Here is a 27,131-nt window from a genome sequence, read left to right on the forward strand (position 1 = left end):
ACACACACACACACACACACACACACACACACACACACACACACACACACCATACAACCATGGCTGAAAAGGAATGCTTATACAAGGACAAAAAATATTGTGGTATTCCTGTTCCTAGAGAGTTACCAGTTTCCACTTTCTTTGACAATAAAATTGGCAATAACCTCTTGTCCTTTTTTTTCTCTCCCGTTGCGGAGCACAGGCTCCGGACACGCAGGCTCAGCGGCCATGGCTCACGGGCCCAGCCGCTCCGCGGCACGTGGGATCCTCCCGGACCAGGGAAGGAACCCGCGCCCCCTGCATCGGCAGGCAGACTCTCAACCACTGCGCCACCAGGGGAGCCCCCTCCTTGTCCTTTTTTTAAACAACCTTCTTTCTACATCTTCATATCTGAATTTCAATGGCCCTAATTAGAATTCCAATGACACCGATTTATATAAATTCTGTTAACACAGCAATGGGGCTAGAAATGGAAACTTCCAATATGGACACAAGTTGTGCTCATATTAATAGAAATAACTTCCTGCTTCCTTTCCCATCTCTATCCCCCTTTCTTAGAGCCAGATCTTAATAAAACATAAATACAGTTAATGTACTGCATATGGGGGCCCAATGATCACATTTTCAAAGATAAGATCTATGGTTAAAAAAAAGTACTGTAATACCAAAATGGGTATATGGGTCTAATTATTAACCTTTAGAAATGTTCAAGTCTTTAAAATGCAAGCAAATTACAAAATGTTTACTAGCTTAGATTTCTAACAACCACCATCTGAAGTTAAAAATCAAACATCAAAAAACTCAAGTAGACTTTATGGGGTGTAGGAAGAAACACTTTTTGATAATTTCGGGCCGCCACTTCCTCACTCAAGAAAAACACTTATTGGCATATGTTTCTACGGGTATATTCAGTTAATTTTATGTCTCTCTCTTCACGCTAAAGAAAATTCTATTTCCTGGAATTAAGGGACTGCACTCCTTTTTAAATTTTAATTTCAACTACCTTTTAAATTAGTCACAGTAGTTTTTAGAAAGATAACCAGCAAATGAAATAGACTCAAGAAAAAGTAAATGTGGATCATAATTACCTTTTGCCTGATCCAAAGTCCTCCCCTTCAGGCATTTCTGCCCTTTGAAAATAATAACAAAGTGGAGAAGGCTGCAGCACTTTTGTGCTACGATAGTTTCTTCTCCACGCTAACAATGACTACCAGGCGGGGAAAACCCCAGTAGTCCAAGTTCTTTTCTTTTTGGAGTAAAGCACTCCTCCCCTACTCAGAAAGTAGGTGTTTACAAACTTCCGAAGCCCCGGCCTGCCTTGAATGAAGCTAGGAGCCGGGTTATTATGACTGTCCCCTGCTAAAAATAAATAGGTCACCTCTTACTCCCAGGACCGTGACAGACAGCTGGGAGCAAGCACTGCCCAGCTGCCCAGCTTGTTCGCTCCAGTCCTGTGAGGAGGTGTCACCACCCAGCTATTAACCTTTACCAGGATGACCTCACCTAAGCCAGCCTACCCTTTCTATTTCCTGCTTTCTCCTGGCATGACAAGGCACCCCCAAAGGGCGGCGAGCTTGAAACTTCAGCCTGGGCTATCAGGTCTCCAACTCACAGGAGGGGCTGGAGGGTGGAGAGCAAAGTGGGCAGGACCGCGAGAGCTGAGAGGTTTGTTTGTTCTGGAAATGCTTAGCCACTCAGCAAAAAGATCCCTTACTCACACAAAAAGGGGGAAAATGCCAACAAACAATTGTGTTAGAAAATCTTCCTTTGGGGCATCTAGATGTCTCCACTCTGAAGTGAGCATACAGATATGAGTCCATGTGTTCCTCTGGGCGACACGGTTTCTTCCGAGGGACTTCCTCTGTCATCAGTGACCAGCCTGACATTGGAATGTGGCCGAGCTGTGGGCCTCAGATGTTCTGATAGCTTGGCCCATCATTACGAATGAGTCATCAATCACCAGGTACCCTCATTCCCTGCAACTTCTAATAGCAGGAAGAAAATCGCTTCACTTCTTGCTTTCAAAAAAGCTGGACGAAACATTACTGAGATCCCTTTAGGAATATAAACTGAAAACTTTGCAGAAAAGCTTGAAATCTTTTTTTTTTTTTTCCTGATTGGGAAAGTCAAGTAAGGCTGTAAGCAAGATCTAATTATTAAGAAACAATATACTTTTCTTAGATACATGCACCCCAATGTTCATTGCAGTACTATTTACAATAGCCAGGACATGGAAGCAACTTAAATGTCCATCAACAGATGAATGGATAAAGAAGATGCGGTACATATATACAATGGAATATTACTCAGCCATAAAAAAAGAACAAAATAATGCCATCTGCAGCGACTTGGATGGACCTAGAGATTGTCATACTGAGTGAAGTACGTCAGACAGAGAAAGACAAACGTCATACGATATTGCTTATATGTGGAATCTTAAAAAATGGTACAAATGAACTTATTTACAAAATAGAAATAGAGTCACAGATGTAGAAAACAAACTTATGGTTACCAAAGGGGAAAGGAGGGGGGGGAGGAGGGATAAATTGGGAGATTGGGACTGACATATACACACTACTATATATAAAATAGATAACTAATAAGAACCTACTGTATAGCACAGGGAACTCAACTGAATACTCTGTAAAGACCTACATGGGAAAAGAATCTAAAAAAGAGTGGATAGATGTATATGTATAACTGATTCACTTTGCCGTACACCTGAAACTAACAGAACATTCCAAATCAACTATACTCCAATAAAAATTAAAAATAAAATAAAAAATAAAAACATTAAAAAAAGAAATGACACTTTTTTTTAAACATCTTTATTGGAGTATAATTGCTTTACAATGGTGTGTTAGTTTCTGCATTATAACAAAGTGAATCACCTATACATATACATATATCCCCTTATATCCTCCCTCTTGCGTCTCCCTCCCATTCCACCCCTCTAGGTGGTCACAAAGCACCCAGCTGATCTCCCTGTGCTATGCGGCTGCTTCCCACTAGCTATCGATTTTACATTTGGTAGTGTATATATGTCCATGCCACTCTCTCACTTCGTCCCAGCTTACCCTTCCACTTTTCTTTTTAAAATGTGTGTTCCATTGTCACAAGATTAGTAATAGCTAATCCTAGCAATGTCTCTATATTCAATATATACCTTACATTTATATGTGTTAAAGTGATTTCTGGAGTATTAAAAAATTGAAGAGTCTAAACAAATATTATCTTTCTCTGAGGCACTGTTGTTAGCTATTTTGTAGCACATGCCTGTCGCAATTCGCGACAATTCTTTAATATTCCACACAAGAGCTAAAGTTCTAGACTTCAAAGTCTAAGAGTAAGTTGCTGCAGATACGCAAACACGTAACTCAAATACTGTTGACCCTGAAAGAAAACAGTCATAAGCAGAGTTCTGAAGATCAGGGTGTGCCCGAGCCTCTCAGGATTGGAGCAATGTGCTGTCTTGTTAGAAATTCCAGGCCTAATGGAGTGAAAAGTTGAGACGCTGAAAATATTATCCATGAGAATATTTTACCACCTCTATTTCACTTGACCAACAACAATGCTAATTCTATGATCTAATTCTCAGTTCTAACAATCCTATCCCACTAATTTTACCTTCTTTGTTCTTTTAAGCTTCTCTTATACTACTTCTTGAATACCTGAGTACCGCTGTTGCTGAACTTAGCTGCTGAAGACTACAGACCAGACTACTGTATCCCTGAAACCTGCCTCTCAATTTTAAAGGACAACTAACTGATCGGTGTGAGAGATGAATTACCCATCACTACCATAAAATATTTCCTTTAAAAATACTTCCTTCAGGGCTTCCCTGGTGGCGCAGTGGTTGAGAGTCCGCCTGCCGATGCAGGGGACGCGGGTTCGCGCCCCGGTCCGGGATGATCCCACATGCCGCGGAGCGGCTGGGCCCGTGAGCCATGGCCGCTGAGCCTGCGCGTCTGGAGCCTGTGCTCCGCAATGGGAGAGGCCACAACAGTGAGAGGCCCGCGTACCGCAAAAAAAAAAACAAAAAACTTCCTTTAAGCACGTCTTCATGCATTTTAAAATTACTTGCTCCAACCATAAATTCCCCTTTAGATATGTTTGTGTTAACTTCTGAAATTCCCAAGGACAAGGAGGGAAAACAGGATGGCACAGATCACAAAAGCCAGGTGTTGGACACAGTGGGTGGCTTCCTCGCTCCAGTGACACCTTCGGTCCGGCGGGGGGGTTTAGGGTGCCAAGGGTTTCCTCATCATCCCTGGCCGGAAACCCACTGGGCATCCCAAATTTAAGGACTCACGGAATACAGCCATGGGAAAGACCCTGAGGGCCATGAAAGCCATCCAAGATTTTCAGACGCTGAAACGGGGGCCCAGCAAAGTTAGGTGCCCTGCTGGGGACAGAGCCAGGAACAGCCTCCACTGCAGGAGCGGAGGGCTCTTTTCATCCCTCCAGCCGAACCGAGAGCAGAACCCACTCGTTCTGGCAAAAGTGCATACATACGGCCAGACACGTATGCGGTTTACGTTCTCTTATACCCATGCTCTTTCGAACTTTGTATGCATTTAATTTTAGTAGCATACTTTAAGTGAACATTTCTATTTTCTCCTGCAGTTTTAATCAGTGTTATGGCCTAGGAAGATAACTGCCATTTCAAAGCTAAATGTCCACTTCTCTTAATGCCCTTTTTTCTCTTCACACAATCATCGGCCTAAGAGTTTTGTTTTTATCCATCTCTCCTACAGCAGCGTTGACTGAGGCTCTGCAACTTTCAGAGACAAGACGAGGGACCCTCCCTCTATTGCAGGTTACAGGGCAATATTAGCATGAATGGCTAAGAAATGGATGGGGTTCGTTGGTGGAGAGAAAATTATTAAGAGGGGTAGGTTAACTCCTTGACCTAACAGAATTCTTGCTGAAGTTAGGCCGGGGTGATCAGCTGTTACCTAGGGGATGGTGAGACATGAGGGATTTGGTTAGATATTAAGGGTGATCAAGTATCAAGGGCGGAGGATTCTCGATAAACTGACTTGACAAATTTCTTGCTAAAACTGGGTTCCTGAGGACATACCCAAGGGCAGGGCCTAGGTGGAAATGAGCTCTCAGAGGAGCCTGACTAGTTTGGTCAAAGAGAGAGTCTTTGTCACCTCCTAAGAACAAGGCACATTTTAATTTTTTTTAAACTCGCACTCAGTGTTACAAACTGTGTGGCCCCTTCAGAGGGGCACTGTCCGGTATGGTAGCCCCCAGCAGCACCTGGTTACTGAGCACTTAAAATGTGGCTAGTTGGGAATTTTAGGATGGAATAGGAAAAAAGACTGCGAAATATCTCATTACCAATTTTTATATTGATAACATGTTGAAATAATAACATTTGGGATACACTGGTTAAATAAAATGTATTATTAAAATTAATTTCACTTCTCTCTGTTTACTTTTTCTAAACATGGCTGCTAGAAATATACAATTATATATGTAGCCTGCATTCTGTTTCCACTGGCCTGTAAAACTCTAGAGCTTCAATTTTCTACTTTTCTGCCGAAACTGGCCTAAGTTTGACATAAAACAGAAGTTCCTTTGAGAGCTCACTGGCTAACACAATCTTACCAATTGTTTCGAACACATTTCCAGAATCACTTTTAGTCAGAAGGGAAAGGGGTACAAATTACAGAAGGCAATTAACAGGACAGTTAATGGATACCGAGAAGAGTCCATTGAGTATCTTCTCCCTCCATATCTTGGCCTCCGCTTTTCTCCATCCAAAACCCTCTCCCACCCTTGCTTCCCTTTGGCCTCCGAAGACAAGAGCCCATAAGTAATTTCTTCAAGGCCAGGCTGCATCCCAAGTTCCTGATTCCCTTCCCTCCTCTCACCTCTGGTTTAAACCACCAGGTATCCCAGCCTGTTCTTGCCAGTTCCTGACCTCCCAAATTCTACCTTTTCCCTCAGCCCACAAACATATGCAGGCCTTTTCCAGAAACCCCACCACTGACCATACATGTTCTTCTAGTCCCAAACCTCTGTCTGACCTTTACAGCCCAAGGTCCTAACCAGGGGTCTATGTTCAACTCACTCCTCACCAATTACAGCCTACCTTCTGCCCCTACCATGGCCCTGACAATGCTCTTCAAATGTAGCTGATGTTTACTTTCCATCCAATCTGCCCTGACCTCGTGGGGCCCTACGTGGCTGCCCGCTTCCCTTTATCTTGACACTGTCTCCACCCTGGGCTCCAAGACTCCTCCACTTTCTGTGCCCAGCCCCACTCCTCTCAACTGTCCTTCTTGGTCTATCTAAGTGTCTCTCTTCAGTCTTAACTGACTCTTCAGTCTTAAGCGTTGGTGATCTCTAGGGCCGGCCTTCCCAAACCTGAAACAACACAGAGTAGCGGGTCCCAACCTCAGCCACTCTCTACTTCCACTGGTCTGGGATGGGTCATGAACTTGCTTCCAGTATGCTGCTCGTGGGCCGGTGTGGGGGGGGGGCACCACTCTTTGAGAGCACAGTCCTGGCGTTCCAACATTGACCACCTTCCTTTTCATGCTATACAATCTCTCTAGGAAATCTCTCTATTCCCAGAATTTTAACTCTGACCTCCACGCCCAAATCTGTATTGCTAGTCACACACTCTCCAGAATTCCAAACCTATACAGACAATGCCCGACTTACAACTTTTCCACATTATGATGGTGTGAAAGTGATACACATTCAGTAGAAACCGCCCTTGGGATTTTGAATTTTGATCTTTTCCTGGGCAAGATGCGGTGCGACACTCTCTCGTGATGCTGGCCAGTGGCAGCGAGCCTCAGCTCCTGGTCAGCCCTGTGATGACAAGGATCAATAATCCACACACTTACGACCACCCTGTACCCAGGCAGCCATTCTGTTCTTCACTTTCAGTACAGTGTTCAATACATTACATGAGATAGTCAACACTTTATTATAAAATAGGCTTCGTGTTAGATGATGCTGCCCGCTTGTAGGCTCGCAGAAGTGTTCTGAGCATGTTTAAGGTAGGCTTGGCTAACCTGTGATGTTCAGTAGCGTAGGTGTATTAAGTGCATTTTTGACTTAACGACATTTTCAACTTATATTCGGTTTATCGGGATGTAACCCCATTGTGAGTCGAGGCGGCTCTGTATTACTGTCACCCACTAGCTGTGGTGCACCAGAGCTGTCTCTGACTCGCTCATGAAAACTCTTACCACCTCTTTCCACTCCACGTTCAGTGCTGTGAAGGAGCTAGTCTGCAACCAGCCACAGCATGAAAATTGGCAAATGCTACAAGTCAGCTGCTATCCCATACTCATCCCGAGCCAGCTGTTAAAAATGTACCCATACAACACTGAATACTAGACATCTTAACCCGTGTTAAATTAATTAAATAGGGAGGGCATTAGATGGAGGTGGTTCTAATTCCTTCGAAGCCAACATAAGCAAACCAAAACCTAAGCCTACAAATGCCTCAAGGTTCAGAAACCGAAACATAAGGACAACCAACCACAAGCATCCAACCAGGGTTTCCCAAATAAGGGCAACCGCTCGGGCTACAGCCAATCAGATGAGTCCCTTGCTTTGCTTCTGCATCTTCTCTATAAAAGTCTCATCCCGGACATCCCTGGTGGCACAGTGGTTAAGAATCCACCTGCCAATGCAGGGGACATGGGTTTGAGCCCCGGTCCGGGAAGATCCCACATGCCGCGGAGCAACTAAGCCCATGTGCCACAACTACTGAGTCTGTGCTCTAGAGCCCGCGAGCCACAACTACTGAGCCCACGTGCCACAACTACTGAAGCCCATGTGCCTAGAGCCCGTGCTCTGCAACAACAGAAGCCACCTCAATGAGAAGCCCGCGCACCGCAACGAAGAGTAGCCCCCGCTCGCCGCAACTAGAGAAAGCCCGGGCGCAGCAACGAAGACCCAATGCAGCCAAAAATAAATTTAAAAAAATAAATAAATAAAAAAGTCTCGTCCCCAGCTCCTGTCAATGGAGCATCCTGACCACTTCTGGTTGGTGCCACAAGATTCAAATTGATTTTTGCTCAAATAAACTCTTAAAATTTTTAATATGCCTCAGTTTCTCTTTTAATACCTGGAAGTCCCAAAAGCATCTCCAAAAACGAGCCCAAAGAGGATCCACCAACTCTCAGTAACCTGCTCTCCCTTATCCTTTCCTATTTCTTCTCTTCATTTTCTTTCTTTGGAAAAATAATTCTCCATATCATTCTCAATCTCATTTTTTTGAAGCATTTTCTTTCTTTGGAAAAATAATTCTCCACATCATTCTCAATCCCATTTTTCTGAAGCATTTTCTTCAACGAATTCAGCAACATCTCAATGTATCTTCACTACTTGCTGACATGTCAGCTATGGGAACCCCTCCCTCCTTCCCACTAGGAGATACGCAGGGACCTTCTCTTCTTGTTCCTTATTGTTTCCCAGCAATACTACAAAGCATGGCAGAGCCAGCTCCTAGAACAGCACACACCATATTATTTTAGGGTGATACTAGTAGTCAATATTAGTTACATCAGTAGAGTGAAAAAAGGTTCCAAATGGCCAACTGAGGCAAAAATATGGGAATTATATTCGTTCTTCCCTCTCGCTCACCAGCCAGAGAAGATTCTCACCAAGTGCCTTCAACCCTAACACACTGAGCTGTACTTGTAACCACCCTTGAGACTGTGCCTTCTGTGATTACTGTCTTCAATCAGTCCAGCATCACCTGTTGCCTAGGCTAGGGGCCACCAAATACTTGTGATAAAGCACCCCTAGTAGGACACACTGTCCAAATACACTGTGCGTTTATACATTACATGCATATATATTTTCAATGTACAAATATGACCTGTAAATACTGTATGTGCTTCATAAATCATATGCAAAATAAAAACATGTAGAGATAAAATAAGCATTCTTTGTAACTGCAAAAAAACCAAAACAATCCCTATCAACAAGGGATTAATTAAATTATGGTGCCATGAAATCCTATGCTAAAAAGGATGAGATTATTATGAAAATCTTTCCATAATATGGTCAACTTTAAAGAGAGACTAGAAAACAAAATGTATAATATCCCATTGATGTAAAAATATACATTCACATATTGATGAAAATACCTCAACAAAGATATGGATGAAGGAAGGGAAACCAGGAGGACAAGGGGGAGGGGGGAGGGGAGGGAGAGGAGAGAAAGGAAAAGTGTTCCAAAGGACCTACACTGAGGTATTGATTGTGGTTTTCTTTTCTGGCTTAAGAAAACAATGAATAGTTTCTATTTTATTATTTTTGCCTGTCCGTATTTTCAATTTTTCAGCAACAAATACAAATTGCTCTTTTGGTAAGCAAAGAAAATGTTCTTAAAATATGAAAAAGAAAAAAAGGTTACTTTTAAATGGAAGGGGAAAATTTTTTCTGTGTTTCCCTGTCACTAAAGGAAAAAAAAAATCTCTATTCTTTCATTTGGGTCTTCAGGATTTTTCCCTCAAACCAGACCAGGAAGAGTTCCTACCTTCAAGGATTTGACCACTCAGCAAAAAACGTGTTGGTTAAAAGGATGAGAGAAAGAAAACAGAAGCAAGCCCTCCCTCCACCCACTGACTCGAGAGGATAAGAATTCCCCTTCTCCACTTTCTTCATATCCCACCGAAGACTTCTGGTGTTGCCAATACAGAATTTGTTTCCCATGAAAATTCAGAGTATATACTATGCACTTTGCAGAAGTGGAATAAGGGTATAAATTAGTATCAAAGCCAGTGTATTTCTGGAGCAAAGTGGAAAAGGACATCTTTTTTTCCTTAGATTAAAAAGAAATAAAAGGTTCAAATGATTATATATGTAAATGATGTGAATGATGCCATTCAGTAGTGACGACGTGATGAATAATCATGACGTGCTACACTGAGAGAGATGGTCCCTCTCTCTTGCTTTCTGGTTGGTAGAATCATATTGAGACTTTTCCTAGATTGGTGGCTTTCCAAGCAATAAAAAACTTATTTTTCCTAAATGCTATGTTATGACAAACCTCAGTATATAAAAGACACAACAACCCAAAAGACTTATTCAGGTTTAAATGGGAGCAGGGCACTGAGAAGTGGCCTCAGTCCTGCACAAAGGCAGCCCTTGAATCGGATCCTTGGAAACCCAGAGTTGCACAAGTTACAGTTGGAAAACTGTGACCAGGATCATCTGGATGGCTAGGAAGAAAAAGTGGGAATTTTTTTTCTCAGTCTCTTCTCTAATAATTAGAACAGAAGCAACCCAGTTACTCTCTTTATCCTTTTATCTTTTTTAAGCTTAGAGTTATGAAGTGTTTTCCTCAAATTTCTTTTCATCCAAACATAGCTGGCACTCTACAACCAACACACAGAGCTTCTGAAGTCCCACACTCTAGCTTTCTGGTCAACCTTCTCCTTCCTTTTGCTGGAGGTACCACTGTAGACACCCGACTTCCCAGCCTGGGACAGTCCCCAGTTTCACCTCTTGTCCTGGTATAACTAATAACAGGCCCCTTTCACCTCATCAGTATACCTGTTTGGGTCATCAATTGTAAGATAACCCAGTACATTACCATGTTTTCCCCCCTATTTGTCAGAACTTCCATTTTGCTAATGTGTGCTAGATTGTTGTTTTGATTATCACATAATTTGTTATGGTCTCAGCAGGGACCCCCAACTGGAGCCAGATCTGTGCCATAGACCATTCAGTTTAGCCAGGGAGTGCCTCTCACACCCTTCCAGTCCGGTCCATGCTGTACCCATTGTCTGACCTGTCATCTTGGGTCGAACCGTATCCCTTCCTAAAGTAGATATTGTTGGAGCGAAGCTGTCTGGAAAGTGTGGTTTGGACACTTGTGGGTGCAGGTGCCCCAAGGATGCTGAAGAAGCCAGCATCCAGGAGTGGAAAGATCAAAATATAGGACAAGAGTCAGCAAACGTCCAAAGGGGAGGAGGAGGGAAAGGAGTGGAGAGAAACTGGGGGGCAGAGAGGCCGGCAGGGAGCACCATGAAAGACCCAACAGCCTCCAAGAGGTGGACCCTGTACCAGCTGCGTCTTCGTCATGCTGATCTCTGTGGCGTATATTTGATGTCCTAACATTTAAATAAAATATTTTTCTTTATTGAAGTCGAGCTGATTTACAATGTTGTGTTACTTTCAGGTGTACGGCAAAGTGATTCAGTTATACACATACATGACAAGAAGATTGAATACAGTTCCCTGTGCTATACAGTAGGTCCTTGTTTCGCAGTGGGAAGGGGCACAGGAGTAGCCTCGGGAAACCAGGAGAGGAAGAAGAGGCTGTCGGGCAACTGTTTAAGGAAGCGAGGAGAAAAGGGCTCCAGGAAACCCGCAGGTGCCGGGACCTCCTAAGTCACACCAGCGTGCATCACTGGCCTGGTTTGCGTGTGTGTGTCCTGTGTTTACCAAGACCCATTTCACTGCGCTGAACAGGGTCTCTACAAACTCTTGTCTGTGACCCCCTCTCTGAGGACCTGTTGGTCACCAGGGACTAGTTTCATTCCCACTTAACTGCCTCATGCCTTCTCTCCTTAGAAAACTGTGGATGCGCTTCTGTATCAAGAGGGGTTCTTTCTCTCTTTCTCTCTTCTCCCTCCCATCCTTCCCAAACCCCCCCCCCCCCCCAAAAAAAAGGTCTACAAAACCGCAGGAGTAGAGAGGCTGGTAGAAATCAAATTCCCAATGGTGCCAAACGTCACTATTGGTTCAAGCTTCCCTCCACAGAATAATCCTGAAGAAGAAGAATCTTGTTTCTGAATAATCTTGCTTGCTTGGTTATTGAAAGCTCTCTTTTAAGGCTCTATGTGTACTTCAGGGGTGAAGGTCCTTGACAGAGAATCTTTGGTTCCAAGAAAGTCAGAACAAATAGCCACAGGAGAGAAAGACCTCTGGCAGGTCCCACTGCTCTCAGTGAGCAGAAAGAAATGGAACATTTCTAAGGCCACAATTCATAGAGACAGAGGTCTTTGTGTCCGGTAGAGACGGGAGTGGCTCCAACAAGAGTGGCACACAGCTCAAACCAAGCCTTATCTCTTGCACTTAAAATTACAATGCAAAACAGAGGGCAACTGCAACTTATGTTTAAGGATTACACAATACTTTTGTTATCTGTTAATCTTCCTTATCAGGTGTTGCTTACGTCAGTATTAAAAAGTATTTTTCATTCCTTAAATAGCACCTGATAAAATGCTTCTTGGCTATACATTTACCCAGGATTTTGTGGAGAAGCCAAACTGAAATGGAGACTGTCCAGCTCCACAGCCTCGTAATAGTTAATCATTATTAGTTTTGAGGGTACCAGAAAGCCTCCTTCCAGTCCCATTTGGCCATGCATCGTCTGACACCCTTGTGGCCTTGGCTGATTGAGTTCTACCTGCTGACCCGGCCTTGGGTAGGGATGAGAGATCTCAGACACGGAAAGGGCCGCCCCCTCCCAGGCAACGGTGTTTCCGGGAAAGTGTTCCAGAGCTTGCTAATATCCAACAGCCTCCAGGCGTTTCTGAAAAGGAACCAGCCTCTTTAGAAGCATTTGCTACGGGAAAAGCTGGGCGTCTGCTGCCCTGGATCCGTGGGAAAGAAGAAAGCCTTCACTTCAGAGACCTGTAACTGCTTCTTGCAGCCGGGCAGCTGCCTCCAGTGACGTGGTAGGCCAGCATCTCCATACCGCCTCGACCACTGTCTGACTGTCTGATAATAAACCCAGCCTCTCAGAAACATGGTGTGTCTCCTGCAGGCCACCTCAAGGTTCCAAATAAGATACGGGTAGCAATCTGAAGGTGACCATGAGTGAGTTCATTTCTAGCGGGCATGAGTAAAACCCTTTCAATGACTAGCAAAAAGCAATGAGCTTTCTCCAAAATTTATAAGCAGCTCATGCAGCTCAATAACAAAAAAACAAACAACCCAATCCAAAAATGGGCAGAAGACTTAAAGAGACATTTCTCCAAAGAAGATATACAGATTGCCTACAAACACATGAAAGAATGCTCAACATCATTAATCATTAGAGAAATGCAAATCAAAACTGCAATGAGATATCATCTCACACCAGTCAGAATGGCCATCATCAAAAAATCTAGAAACAATAAATGCTGGAGAGGGTGTGGAGAAAAGAGAACACTCTTGCACTGCTGGTGGGACTGTGAATTGGTACAGCCACTATGGAGAACAGTATGGAGGTTCCTTAAAAAACTACAAATAGAACTACCATAGGACCCAGCAATCCCACTACTGGGCATATACCCTGAGAAAACCAAAATTCAAAAAGAGTCATGTACCACAATGTTCACTGCAGCTCTATTTACAATAACCAGGAGATGGAAACAACCTAAGTGTCCATCATCGGATGAATGGATAAAGAAGATGTGGCACATATATACAATGGAATATTACTCAGCCATAAAAAGAAACGAAGTTGAGCTATCTGTAATGAGGTGGATGGGCCTAGAGTCTGTCATACAGAGTGAAGTAAGTCAGAAAGAGAAAAACAAATACAGTATGCTAACACATATATATGGAATTTAAGAAAAAAAAATGTCATGAAGAACCTAGGGGTAAGACAGGAATAAAGACACAGACCTACTAGAGAATGGACTTGAGGATATGGGGAGGGGGAAGGGTGAGCTGTGACAAAGTGAGAGAGTGGCATGGACATATATACACTACCAAACGTAAAATAGATAGCTAGTGGGAAGCAGCCGCATAGCACAGGGAGATCAGCTCGGTGCTTTGTGACCACCTAGAGGGGTGGGATAAGGAGGGTGGGAGGGAGGGAGACGCAAGAGGGAGGGGATATGGGGACATATGTATATGTATAGCTGATTCACTTTGTTATAAAGCAGAAACTAACACACCATTGTAAAGCAATTATACTCCAATAAAGAACTAAAAAAAAAAACAACAAACAGTGAAACGAATCTGAAATGTGACCCCTGAAGAGCCTTAGCCGAGAAACCGGGCACTGAGACGGGGTTAACCTGTGATCTCCTGCCTCCCCAATAACCCCTCAGGAGGGGCTTCCTCGGGCACCCAGCACCTCTCTCCTATAAGCTTAACAATCTTGTCTTCTCGTAATAACCTTTTTATTTGGCAGTGATTTGAGATTTACAGAAGAGTTGCAAAGACAGTACACAGAGCTCCTGTATACACCTCACTTAGTTTCCCCCAGGGTTAACATCTTTCGTTACCATGGCACATCTGTCAAAACTAAAAGCCAACATTGGTAGATTACTATGAACTAAACTCCAGACTTTGTAGTTACTTTCACTAACGTCCTTTTTCTCTTCCAGGATCCCATCCGGGGCATCGTGGTGCTTTCAGTCGTGACACCTCCCTAGTCTCCGTGGTCTGTGAGAGTTGCTCCGTCTCCCCTTGGTTTCCTACCTTGAGAGTTTTGAGGCGTATTCTGTAGATATCAGGTATTTTATAGAATGCCCTCCGTTTGGATTTGATATTTTTCTCATGATTAGACTGAGGTTACAGGTTTGGGGGAAGACAACCATGGAGGAGAATGGCCCTTCTCATCACACCCAGGGTTCCCTGAGATCCACATGACTCCTTCCTGGTGATGGTCACTTGATGACTTGGATTCCTAGTGTTTGCCAGGTTTCTCCATGGCAAAGTTATTACTTTTCCCTTTCCATACTCTAGTCTTTGAAAGCAAATCTAAGTCCAACCCTCATTCTGGGCAAGGCGGAGGGCGGGGGTAAATGGTGGTGCCCAGGGACACAGGTCCACCTGCTGAATGCAGGGGTTGCAACTTATATTACTCAGAATTCTTCTGTCAGGAAGCCTTGTCTCTCCTCCTTCCCTCAGTGACTTATCTATTCAATCATTTACATCAATAAGGACTTCTGTGGACTTGTAAGGACTTAGGGTTTGGGTTATAATCCAGTGCTATATGATTGATTTTGTTGCACAGATTGTTCCAGCCACTAACTCTGCCCACCCTGCCGTCTTCCACGACCCCTCCTCCAGCCCCTTAAGACCCCTGGAGAGGCCACCTCTCTGCTGCACTTGGCTGGCTCCACTCTCCAGCCGACCTCGGGGTTAACCACAGTGTGCCCAGGCGCCAAGATTACCTCGCTTCCTTTCCACCTGGTGTCAGCACCTGCCACGGGGCGACACCAGGACTAACCTGGAAGTCAGAGGCGGGCTGATGTGGGAGCAAAGGCCTGTGCTCCACCCGCATGCATCCGGTTCCAGGGACACGGGAGAGACGGGGCGCTGCGTGTGCCCCGCCCCTTGGGGTGCCACAGGCCGTGAGCAGTGTCCAAGGAGGTGAGCCGTCTGCACACCAGGGTGTTCTTACAAAAGCATGACCACCTGCCATCTTTTTCCTTACTCTGATAACATTTCCAGGTTTGAAACCAAGTTCCAATTTCCTTTCCATGTGTGCCATGCGTCCTGACGTTTCATGTTTCCTTCCTGTTCTGAGCACAGAGGAAGTGCACAGTTTAAAAATGGAAACGACACTTGGCTACTTCACCTGCACCCACTTTTAGCATCAAACCATGGCAATGTCATACACACAGTTCATCATAAGTTTTCACGGTGGATTCACGCCGCCAGACGCCGCTTTCGGGCTGCTTATTTATAACCAATGGGAATTTTTATATCAAACTTGACTTTACATTTTTGAATTGAAATTATAAGCTGTACTGAAAACTGCAGAGGGCCGTGAAAGTTGAAGACCCCCCCTCCCCCCGATCCAGCTTCTGTGCCCATCGTGAGCAGTAAAAATTTAAACACTGCCTCATTCCAAAGTCAGTGAAGAACAAGGGGACGGGCTGTGTCAGGAGCTGTAACAGAGGCCAGGAAACAACACGTGTGTCCATACCAGCTGCAGACAGGTGTGCGGGAGGGGACACCATGCTTACACGTGTCTCCCAGAGTGAGCGGGTCCCCTTCTCTTCCCATCAAAGTGCCACTGCTTTCATGGAAGGGGGTCACAGTGAGCCTCCCCCACAACGAGAAACAGCTGTTCCCAGGGTCTTTCCAATGACATGGAATTACAAACTCTAAAGGCAAAACCGAGGCGCCTCTTGGGGGTGTCGCCCTGAGAAGTAGGCTTCATTGGATGCGTGTCCGCAGGCCCCCGAACGGGCAGGTTCCTTTAACACATACTTTGCTTCGTTTTGCTTGAAATTATCCCTCCAAAAGAGGATGTGGTCACATGTTTGTGATCTTACCAAATCTATCACAGACCAGGACTGTGCATTCAATTTAAAAATTCTGGATAGCAAAGTACTAGGAGAGGAAGAATGGCTGAAGTGACATCACTCAGTGCTGGTTTGGGAAGCTTTCAGATGTCACAGAGTTTACCTGATAGGATGGGTAAAAAATAATAACAATACTAATTAAAGAGAAAGACATGTATCACAGATTCCTTCATTATGTGTGGCTGTGGGCTAGGCTATTATAAAATAAGCTTTGCCCAAATTTCTTCCAGAAGTACGGTACTCATCGGTCGTGTGATAGAGATGGAGCCACGTGGTTTTCCAGAGGTGGAGGTGTGGATGGGGAATTGGGCGAAGGCGGTCAAAAGGTACAAACTCCTTCCGTTATAAAGATAAGTTAAGTCCTGGAGATGTAACGTACAGCGTGGTGACTACAGGTAATTATACTGTGTTGTATATTTGAAAGTTGCTAAGAAAGTAAATCTTAAAAATTCTCATCACAAGAAAACAAAACTGTAGCTGTACGGTAGTGGATGTTAACTATTATGGTGATCATTCTGCAATATGTACATGTATTGAATCGTTACCTTATGCACCTGAAACTTATACAAAGTTATATGTCAGTTACGTCTCAATAAAACTGGGGGGAGGGGATAAAAATTGAGGGGAAAAAAGATTGACTGAAATAGCTGTTTACAGCTTGGATCAATTTCCAGTGACTTTACTATCTAAAGTCCTCTATCACAACTTAGGAATGAAATAACTTGTTCTGGAAAATGTGTTAGGGTCAAAAAGTGGCCCTAACTTTAATAAAACTGACATGAAGGGAGAGCAGGGAAAGCAGCATTTTAAAACTAATATGTGGGTTTCCCTGGTGGCGCAGTGGTTGAGAGTCCGCCTGCCGATGCAGGGGACACGGGTTTGTGCCCCGGTCCGGGAAGATCCCACATGCCGCGGAGCGGCTGGGCCCGTGAGCCATGGCCGCTGAGCCTGAGCGTCTGGAGCCTGTGCTCCGCAACAGGAGAGGCCACAACAGTGAGAGGCCCGCGTACCGCAAAAAAAAACAGAAACAAAAACAAAACTAATATGTTACGCAAATAAGTTGTGATTTTATATCTATCAACATAGTGCACTAACAGTGATTTTACAGTGGTTACAATTAGTACGAGAAGATAATTGGACCCTCTATATTTACATTCCCCGCAGCCGATACATTCAAGGTGGGCGAAAGCTTTTCCTGGATCTTGGCAATGGGAAGGAAGCCCCTCACCACACATTCAAGGTTCCCTTACATCGGGTATGAACTGTATTCTGAGTGAAAGGAGAAATCATCAAAATAGTTAGTCCTGGCTGCTCTGTAGAGACCAGCTCTTCGGGGCCAAGAGGAAAAGCATGGGGGTCAGTTAGGGGTTGAGATCTGGCCCAGGTCCAAGGGGATGATGACAGAGTGAGGGCTTGAGGGTCTAGGCCACATTCTGCAAATGGAGCTGAGCAGGTTGACTGATGAACTAACCGTGTGGAATAGGGACAAGGTGAAATCACACACGGCTTCGATCTGCTTACCTAAATACCACAGTCCTTAAAAGCAAATTTTTGAATAACAGCTAACAGCCTGGGATACCTGACATATTAAAACACGTTGGAGAACTTTTCTGCAAGATGGACCCACACTAAATATTTTCAAATTTGTGGGCCATATGGTCTCCATTACAGCTAATCAACTCCGCTGCTGTAGCTCAGACTATATGTAAAGGAATGAATGTGGGCCATGGGTGGCCACCCTCTGTATTTTATACACACACACACTCCACCAATTATAAAAGAACATGTGCTATTCGTAATTGATTAAAGAAAACCACGGGGAAGGGATTATGTACCCCAATATTTACAGCGATTCTATGGTTTTTATTTTCTTTTGTGTGTTTTAAGTATTTTCAAAAATTCCCCCACATATGTATTCCTGTCATAACCAGATAAAATCTACCCCCCAAAAGTGTGAAATTCTATCTTTAAAAATCTACAAAGAAAAACAAAGCCAGGTGTTTTGGTGTCCTGTCATTGATCATACTTTCAAATGGAGATTTTTTTTTTAATATGAAAAGACTTTGAAAACGGTCATCAGTAAATAAATTCTAAATCGGCAGTTGAAAAGAAAATAACCCATCATGCTTCCTAGAGCTGGAGAGAGTCCACATGAGGAATGGGGAAGGCTGTTTTTCGCTACACTGGCTGAGTCTCTGGAAAAGACTGCACCTCGAATTAGCAGCGTGACTGTCTGCAGTCCAGGTAAATACTGTGTTGCTACAACCGAAATCACCCCGCCACGTGGGTCGCCCCGTCCTACAATTAGCCTCTCATCACATCCGAAATCATCCCGCCACGTGGGTCGCCCCGTCATGCAATTAGCCTCTCATCACATCAGGGGCGAATCAAAGCAGCAGCAACTGCTGTTAATGGGGCAACTGAACAAACCAGCAACACTCTCCTCCTGGGTCCACATCCGATTTGACGGTATCACCATCCCCCCGAAGACACCAGAAGGGGTGTTTTGCCGCATTTTTCAATAGCAAGTGGAACCTGAGAGCACATGGAACATCTTAAGGACTTCCCAGCTGTCTCCGCTACTTGATTCTTTGCATGTCCTTCACTGCATCACCGTGCATCTCAGCCCACCAGCTGGGGAACTGGGTGGAGGGGGAAATTTCACCGTAAGTGTCCTGTGGTTCCTGGATATCGCCCTCAGGCTCTCCCATTCACCTTATCCGGCACATGGTCAGGTTCATTGTCTCCGATCACCCGATCCCGTCCTCCCCCCCCCCCCCGCCCCAGAAGGTCTGCCCCCCTCCTCCTTCACCCCCTTCCCAGATGTTTATCCAGACAAACGTGTTGCAGCTCATCTCCATCCCCCGGTCCATTTCAGGAAACCCACCCTGGCCATCGTCCTCTCCTCTGTTGCCAAGTGTTATTTACTTCTCAGTGCGACTCTAAGTCCTTGCCTAAGCAGTAAACCGCCGAAGGGCCGTCTCTGGTGTCCTGGCCTCTCACTGTGCTGGGCACACTGCATGCTCCGAGGCGCAGTTCTGCCGAATGACCCCTGCAGACAGATGCTGTTCTACTACCCACCAGCTGGGTGAGCTCGGGCAAGTGACTTAACCTCTCTGTCTGTTTCCTCGTCTGTGAAATGGGGATAACAGCACTTCGTAACAGCTGCTGTGAAGACTTAAGGCACATGTAAATGTTGTAAGTGGATTAGATTAAGTATATAAGATTTGAGAATGAGAATGTCATCTTATGCAAAACACCGAGGACAGAGCAGGCATTTTGACTGTCTTACTTATGTGTTGGCTTAAAAAGAACACACGAGACAGAGATTCAGTCTCACGCTTTCCATGTTGCTCTCTCCAGTCACAACTATCTTTCCTTTCTCTGATGTTCAGCAGAATATCAATGTAAGGAATGAATGAAACTATGTTTTTGCTTTCCTGTTCTCTTTCACTTTTGATCCTTCATTACCACTGGCCAGTTCACCTCTTGATGAAAGATAATAATAACCGCACCAAGGATTGCTTACTCTGTACCAAGTGCTTTATGTTAATTATTTCATGTAATCCTTGAAACATCTTGGGGAAGGTGTTGTTCTAATCCCCTTTCACAGATGAAGAGACAGATTGAGAAGCAAAGCATCTTGCCCAAGGCCACTGACGAGACTTGGAAATGGCTGAGTCAGGGCTGTTTTTCTTCTGAATCACCCATTGCTCATAGCACTGTTCTAGACTCATCACAGGTGCTTATTAATTACATAGTTTGGCTAAATGACTGATTCATTGAATAACTGTCTGTTGATGGCAATTGTAGGCCAGACTTGGGGAGGGCAAAGATTAGAGATGTTTCCTCTGTTATCACCGAGTTTAAGTCTCGGTGACTTTGTCCGTGGGGAGCACAGACAAACCAAGGAGCAATTACAAAGCAACGTGATGGGCCCTGTTAGGACAGGGCAAATACAGAATGACACGAAGAGGCGCACTACGAGCACAGGAGACAGGCACGGGGTCTGTGGCGAGTAGAAAACGCTTCCCTGAGGTGACGTTTTAGTGATGCTGAAGGACGGGTTGTGGTTGAGATGGGGGATTCCAGGTGGAAACAAGACAACTCATTGCTCGGCTGGGGACCGAGAAGGGGGCGTGGCTAGAGAGGACTGCAGGGGGAACGAGGTCCCCCAAGCATTAAACAGGATTTCTTTCAACAAATTAGGCAGTGGACAGCCTGAATCGGGACTCTCCTAGAGCCCACGCAGCCAGCAAACTGATTAGAAAGGTTTGTACTCCTCTTCCAACTGCAAGGTTCCTTTACACCAGAGGAAGTGGCACCCTTAAGACAGCATCAGCGAACCATTGGCTCTTCCAGGGCTCTGCTGCCCTGTTAAAGTCCTTGACTGCTGGGATGAAGGGGATGGACCATGTCCTCCTTGGCCTTAGAAACCTTCCTTTAAAAACAGTCACAGGACGGCAGACACTGAGATCAAACGATGCGTCCTGATATCCAATGGAGACCCGGTGACACTGAGTATCAGTAGCTTGTCTGTCATTCAAGCCTGTGGGTATCAGGGTGGTGATGCAGTTTTCGGGGGCATCAGAGGTTTCATCTCAATTTACTCATCGGTGTTCAAAAAGTTTTTCTTTTTCATTTTTCTTTTCTTTTTGTTTCCTCACACTGGGTCTCCATGCAGACAACAAAGGGAAAGACTAAAGCAATTACCTAGATGCCATTTTTTAGCATTTTTACCAAGCGTGCCTGTATTACCTGCACATTTCTGAAGAAACTTCTATAAATTACCTGAACAAGAAGATAACAGCATGAATTCTTTGCCTGAAGTTATAAGGCAGAAAATTCTCCTTCAGAGGAAAGGTCCTGGCAGCCAAAAGGAATGACACATTTTCTCTACACCCACTAATTTACGATAATGAACATTTTATCAACAACAATGAAGAACCCAAGCATTAGAGTATGTTCCGAGTAGCTGAGACCCTGACTACGTATGAGAACTGTATTGTCCACACATACTCTACGACACGACGTATGAGGTCCCCACTGGTCTGAGGTCGTGTGAAGGACCGCTCCCCGAGGTCATCGTGCGTGGTGCAGAGTGCCCCACGCCTGCCCAGCCCCGCTGGAGAGCGCAGACGTACAGAGTGGATGGAGAGGAGAGACTGCCCTGCGGATTTCAGCCAACCTTATCAAGGCCAAGGCAATCATGTGATAATGTGTGAATGAATCAGAAGGGGTGGCCCGGGGATTTCTGCACTCCCAGCAACATTCACACTCCGTTTCCAGCCAGCTCTCATTTTCCTCTGCTGAGCGTTTACTAGCCGCCTTTCACATGACGCTCAGAACCCCCATCTTACTAATTTGCTCAGGGTAGAAATCCCGTCAGAATTAGACTCTGTACCAGGGATTGCTGCATCGCTGCAATATCCCTGCTAAACTCACGAAAAGGCAATGTCTTCTGCTACCACTTTTCTTCTGGAAATGATGGCCTCAGGTCACTCATTCCCTCGTCAAACATTTTTAGTGAGCACTTATTAAGTGCCAGGCACTGTGCTAGGCCCTGGGGTCACAGGGGCAGATCCAGGAGACGTGGTCTCTGTTTTACGGAGCTCCCAGGGTGGTACAGAAGCTGGATATGAAACAAGTGAAGACACAGACCAACATACAAAGGCCCATTTGGTTAAGAGCTAAGAGAAGCTGGGTTCTAATGAGGAAGGGTTTAAACCAGACCACCTATATTGCTTTTCCTCCGCCCCCCGCTACAAATGTGCACAAGTATGTTTTCAGTTGGCACCAGTCCTTAGGAGAGCTGAGTGCTCGCTTGATTTCAGCGGTGACAAGTGCAGGAAGCCCCTTCCACACGGTGGGAGCTGTAGGTTTGGGGTGCAGGCTGCATCAGGCTTGTCGAAGAGCTGTCTGCCATGTGTCAGTGCCTCATCTAAAATCGCACAGGAGCGCACGAAAGCTTTCTGAGTCCTTTTGTCTCATTTGCAGCCCACCTCCCGTGCCCACCCATTTCACGTCTCTTGCTCGACTGCACCAGCCAAATGCTGGGACTGATGACAATTTTCTGACGAGCTTTCACCAGCGAAGAAGCCTGCCTTGAAATCCATGAGCCCTCTTGTTCATTCCCAGGGAGAAGCTCTCACAAAATGCCCCGAAGCTGGACAATGTTGATAAAATCCAAACTCACTCCTTTATGCCTTCAAGCAACAAGAATCCGACTGCCCACAGTGGCAACGAGAGCGGCAAGGATTGTAAGTGAGTCAACATAAGAGGATCACCTCACAAAACATGAAAACGCCAACCTGGTCCACCCCTGGGGCCCAGACGTGCCAGCACTTCGACAGATTTTAACCCCCTCCCAAGGCGCCACCAAGACACACAGGTCTCCCGTTTCATGTCCTCAGCACTCTGACATTTAGCCCCTCATCCCAACTCGATAGGAAACACTCACGGCACAGATGTGTCAAAGCCGGCTGGATGGAAAACCACGGCTCGTCCAGGGGCTGGCTGCCAAAGTCCACAGACCAGTGTGCACTGCTGACGGTGCCAAAGCCAAAGCATGCCTGAGACCGTGCAGGTCTTGACAGATAAAAGCTAGCGTTGGAATGTTTTATCGCTGATGGGCTTCCACGTTCATCTCAGACTCCTGTCTTGGGGGAGCATTCTGGCAGACCAGAAGAATACTTTTCAAATACAGACTTGCTTGAGGGTTCCCCCAAGAAAAGCCCTCCGAGCGGGGAGAGCATATCCACGGGAAACAAGAAAGGGCTTCAGGCCACAAGAGTCCCAAGATGGCAAAAGATGCAACCTCAGCCAACTGTCCTTCCAGACGCTTACCTGCTCTTCCTCTGACGGGCCCCCACCCTTCCCACTCTGCCTGTCTTGGCCCTTAGGACCAGCGCCGTCACCCTCGAGGGGCCCGACCCCCTGCCCTGGTCAGCTGCACAGACCAGAGAACCGCTCTTGTTCCAGAGCCCTTGCAGAGGGGTCGGGCGCTTGGCAGCTTCCACGAGCTCTAATCCTCATCACGGCCCCTGAATTAAATAGCATTTCCCATGTTTCAAAAGTGAAGAAATGAGGGACTTCCCTGGCTGTCCAGTGGTTAAGACGCCACGCTTCCTTTGCAGGGGGCGCAGGTTCAAGGGTTCGATCCCTGGTCGGGGAAGTAAGATTCCGCGTGCCGCGGGGTGCGGCCAAAAATTTAAAAAATTTTTAAGAAGTGAAGAAATGAGGCTTTGAGGTTTTAGAACTTGCCCAGGGCCAGGTGCCTGCGAAGAGAGCTGGGCTGAGACCCCACGCAGTGGGCCTCGGAGCCCGCTCTGTAAATGCCTCTCCTGTTCTGCCTGGACGTCCGAGCCTCAGCCAGGCTGCCAGCTGCCAACATCTGCAGCGGCTAAACTGTGGGGCTTGGGGGTGGGTTTACGTGGTGTGTGGCTATGACCACAGATCAGACAAATGCTTTAGTTCTTCAAACGGAAAAGGCTGGCGTGAGGCATGGATATGGGTGGCCACGTGGTGACTTCACGTCCCAGGGCCCTTTATCCGCTAGCAGAGCGCAGTCCCCACCTGGGGCTGCAGGCAACAACTCAGCTGTTTCGGGAGCAAATCGTGAGCAGATCAAGCGCAGGAATTCTCGGCCCCCAAGTATATTCACAGGATACAGAGCAATTCAGCGCTCACGTCTATTCGAGCATCTTCGCAGGAAGGACTTCGGATCAGCTCATTTTACTGACGTCTGCGGGGACAAACACGGAGTTCTAGCAGGGCCCAGATCAGAGCAAGACATCCAGAGCTGCAGCGCAGCCCTGGCCCCGGAGAGGATGCAGAAAGTTAACACCCACCCCGGCCATCCGTCACCACAGCAGGTGGCCCTGGCTCCAGGCTGAAGACCCAGCCGCCAACCTCAGGGGAAGGGGAAGAGACCACTTGGGACAAAAGGAGCCTGTGAGGTGACTGCTCTGCTCCGTTAGTGTGCCTCCTGGGCCCCCGGGGAGGCGTGTTCTGAGCAGGGAAGTGGCTTCAGATCGGGGGCTCCTCTACTCCACGCAGAAATGATCACAAGTAACAACAGCCGGGACAGCTCCAGTGAACCACGTGCACGCTGCTCTGTGTTCGATACTGTACACACAGCTTCTCTGTCAAGCCTTTCCAGAGCTCTGGGAGGGGCTTCCATCACTATGCCCATTTTATTTGTTTTTATCTTTTTATTGAAGTATAGTTGCTCTACAACGTTATGTTAGTTTCTGCGGCTCAGTGAAAGGAATCAGCTATGTGTGTACCCATATCCTCTCCCTCTCGGACCTCCCTCCCTCCCCCCAGCCCACCCATCTAGGTCATCACAGGGCACCGAGCTGTTCCCACCAGCTGCCCGTTTTACACAGGGTAGTGAGGTGGAGAGAGGTCTGAACTCAAGTCTGTTGTAACCAGGGCCCTGCCCCTCAGCATAACCTCTGACCTCCCAGGACGCCCTGCACACTGCCCTCAAGGTTGCCCGCCCCGTCTTAGAACTGAAAAGGAATGAAAGCACTCTTCTTCAAAGGAAAACTGAGGATGGTTTGTAGGAATCAGTTACAGGCTCACTTTGTGTTCCAAAATTTTTCAGAGATGACTGAAATCATGTCTTCAGACATAAACTTCGAAATATCCCTCTAAGGAGCTCAAAAATCTGTTTTAGAGGCCACTTCCCTGGGCAAGGCGCCAGCACTTCACTTCCACATGGCTAGGGACCTCCATAAAGGGGACACCGAGGCAGGGGAGGCCCTGACTTCATGGTCTGTTAGGAGGAGCCTGGAGGAAATAAACAAGTTATTTTGTCCTGCACTCATGTGCTCTGTCCCAACACCAGCGGAGAGAGTCCTCAAAATTCAGTGCCTAATCAGGTAATGGGCCATAAAGCACAGCCCTGAATGTCGTCAGGGCCCAGGCATTTGCACCGGGAATCCAGAAATAAGCTGTCACCAAAAGGATGTGTGCCCGCTGGAAATAATTTCCAGAACATGTTTCGTAATCTAGAGCCGGGACTCAGCGAGCCAGACAGGAAAGGTCAAGACCAGCCCCTGGTCCTTCCCACCTGGCCTCATCTCCTGCCCGCAGGGGCCTCACAGCAACTGCCCCTGCTTGCTGCCTGTCCCTGAGCCCCCAGGTCCCTTCCCAACAACCACCAGCAGAGCCGACTGTCCTGGCACCGTGTCCTGCCACGTCACTCCACTATCACTGAAGGCAGATCGCACTGCTACCTCGACTGGCCTTAAACATGTTTTGAGTAACTGTCAAAATTTACTAAGTATTTTATTCACCATACATTTACATGTCAAGTAATTACCGGTACCAGATTCTCCGCATATCAAATATGCCTGAATTGAATGACATGTTTTAAAATAACTTTTCCAAGTAACATTTACTCAGAGTAGAGAATGTGAATGACACTTTTAAAAGAATTCTGCCTAAGGAAAGTGCACATTCAAATAATTTTTTTAACATAAAACGCGAGTATCTTCTTCATACTCTTGATTGCTTTTTGGTTAGGACAAAGGATGTGGCTACTGATAAGAATACAGACACTCAGTGAGTAGATTTATGAAAATCGGTTCTTGGGAACTCTTTTTGATTGGGATCTATCGGACCAAAGCGAACAACTTTCTCAATGCAAACTGGATCCCCCAACTAAAAATGACCAACACAGTAAGTTTTAGTTCCCAGGACACTGGCCTCTATCCTACTGATACCTTTTAAGCGCTTGTAAATTTCTTAAGCACAAATCAATTACCTCATTCTGTTTGTTTATGAGCAGAGTTATTTGTGAAGTCAGTCAGGGATCAAACTTGAGAGGACAAAGTGTACCAGCCTAAGGAGGGGGGCAGTAGGACCTGATGAGGCTTGACGTGGGGACTCAGGATTAATGTATCTGTCACACAGAAGCCCCCATCTCTGCAGACACAGGCCAGGGCTAAAGAATGAGTTTGCTTCTACCGCAAATTCAGTTATTACCGAAAGGATCTTAAACACTGAGAATCTGAAACTCTTTGATTCTGATCCCTTTAGGAAATTCGCATACCTGTGAATGATTCATTTGGTCGCTGCAGGAAAATCAAATCTGGGAAAGATTTAGGCTGGCTAATGAATAACCTGGAACTAACTGATGATGATATAACAAGGGAAGGGAAGGAGAGCCATGGTGGGGGTCTGTGCCTGACAAGCACAGGTGCTGGGTACTCACATCCATCAGTTCACCCAGGCTCCAGGGAACCAGACAGAAACGACCTTTCTGAGCACAGAACTGGGAATGCAAAGTGATTGGGAAGACATTTTTCCTGGTTGGCTAATACATCCAGTGTGTGTTTTGTGGGGAACACGAAGAAGAGCAGTTGTGTAACAGGGATGGTTTGGAACAACTAAAGGGGAAAAAAGCATCAATTCAGTCAAGTGACAAGTAAACAAGTACGTATTTACTATGTGGTATCACTGCACTTGAGAGATTCTAGGACGGACATCACCTTTGTCCCTGCCTTGTCCCAGAGCTTACATGTTTGAAGAGACAAGACTAATCACCACTCTCTTTCATATTTCCTTAGCTAAAACAAACTGCCTCAATTTCACACTTGACTTTGCCCTTAGGAACACAGATATAAAGGAAGAGTATCCAAGTTTCACAATAAAAACTAACGTACATGCCTATGGTTTCTTGTTTCAAGAACTGCCTGGGGAGGCAATGGTGTGATTATTTTATTAAAACACAATCAGGGGCTTCCCTGGCGGCACAGTGGTTGGGAATCCGCCTGCCAATGCAGGGGACACAGGTTCGAGCCCTGGTCCGGGAAGATCCCACATGCCGCGGAACAACTGGGCCCACGCGCCACAGCTACTGAGCCTGCG

The 27,131-nt window shown here is 45.9% G+C and overlaps 1 protein-coding gene across 2 annotated transcripts in view; it reads right to left on the minus strand.

The window, feature by feature from the left end:
- Positions 1–27,131, minus strand: part of RETREG1 (reticulophagy regulator 1) — a 123,844-nt gene that overhangs the window by 36,838 nt on the left and 59,875 nt on the right. The window contains exon 1 of one of the 2 annotated variants that reach the window (XM_029219064.1): positions 1,089–2,284. The exons of the other annotated variant lie outside the window; for it this stretch is intronic. Coding sequence (XP_029074897.1) covers positions 1,089–1,123 — 35 coding nt within the window. The 5' untranslated portion in view covers positions 1,124–2,284. Of the gene's footprint in view, positions 1–1,088; positions 2,285–27,131 lie in introns of those variants that run through there. 2 annotated transcript variants of the gene reach the window in all.

This window comes from Monodon monoceros, unplaced genomic scaffold, assembly GCF_005190385.1.
Source record: "Monodon monoceros isolate NGI ecotype Baffin Bay Population unplaced genomic scaffold, NGI_Narwhal_1 Super_Scaffold_12, whole genome shotgun sequence".
NCBI classification, from domain to species: domain Eukaryota; kingdom Metazoa; phylum Chordata; class Mammalia; order Artiodactyla; family Monodontidae; genus Monodon; species Monodon monoceros.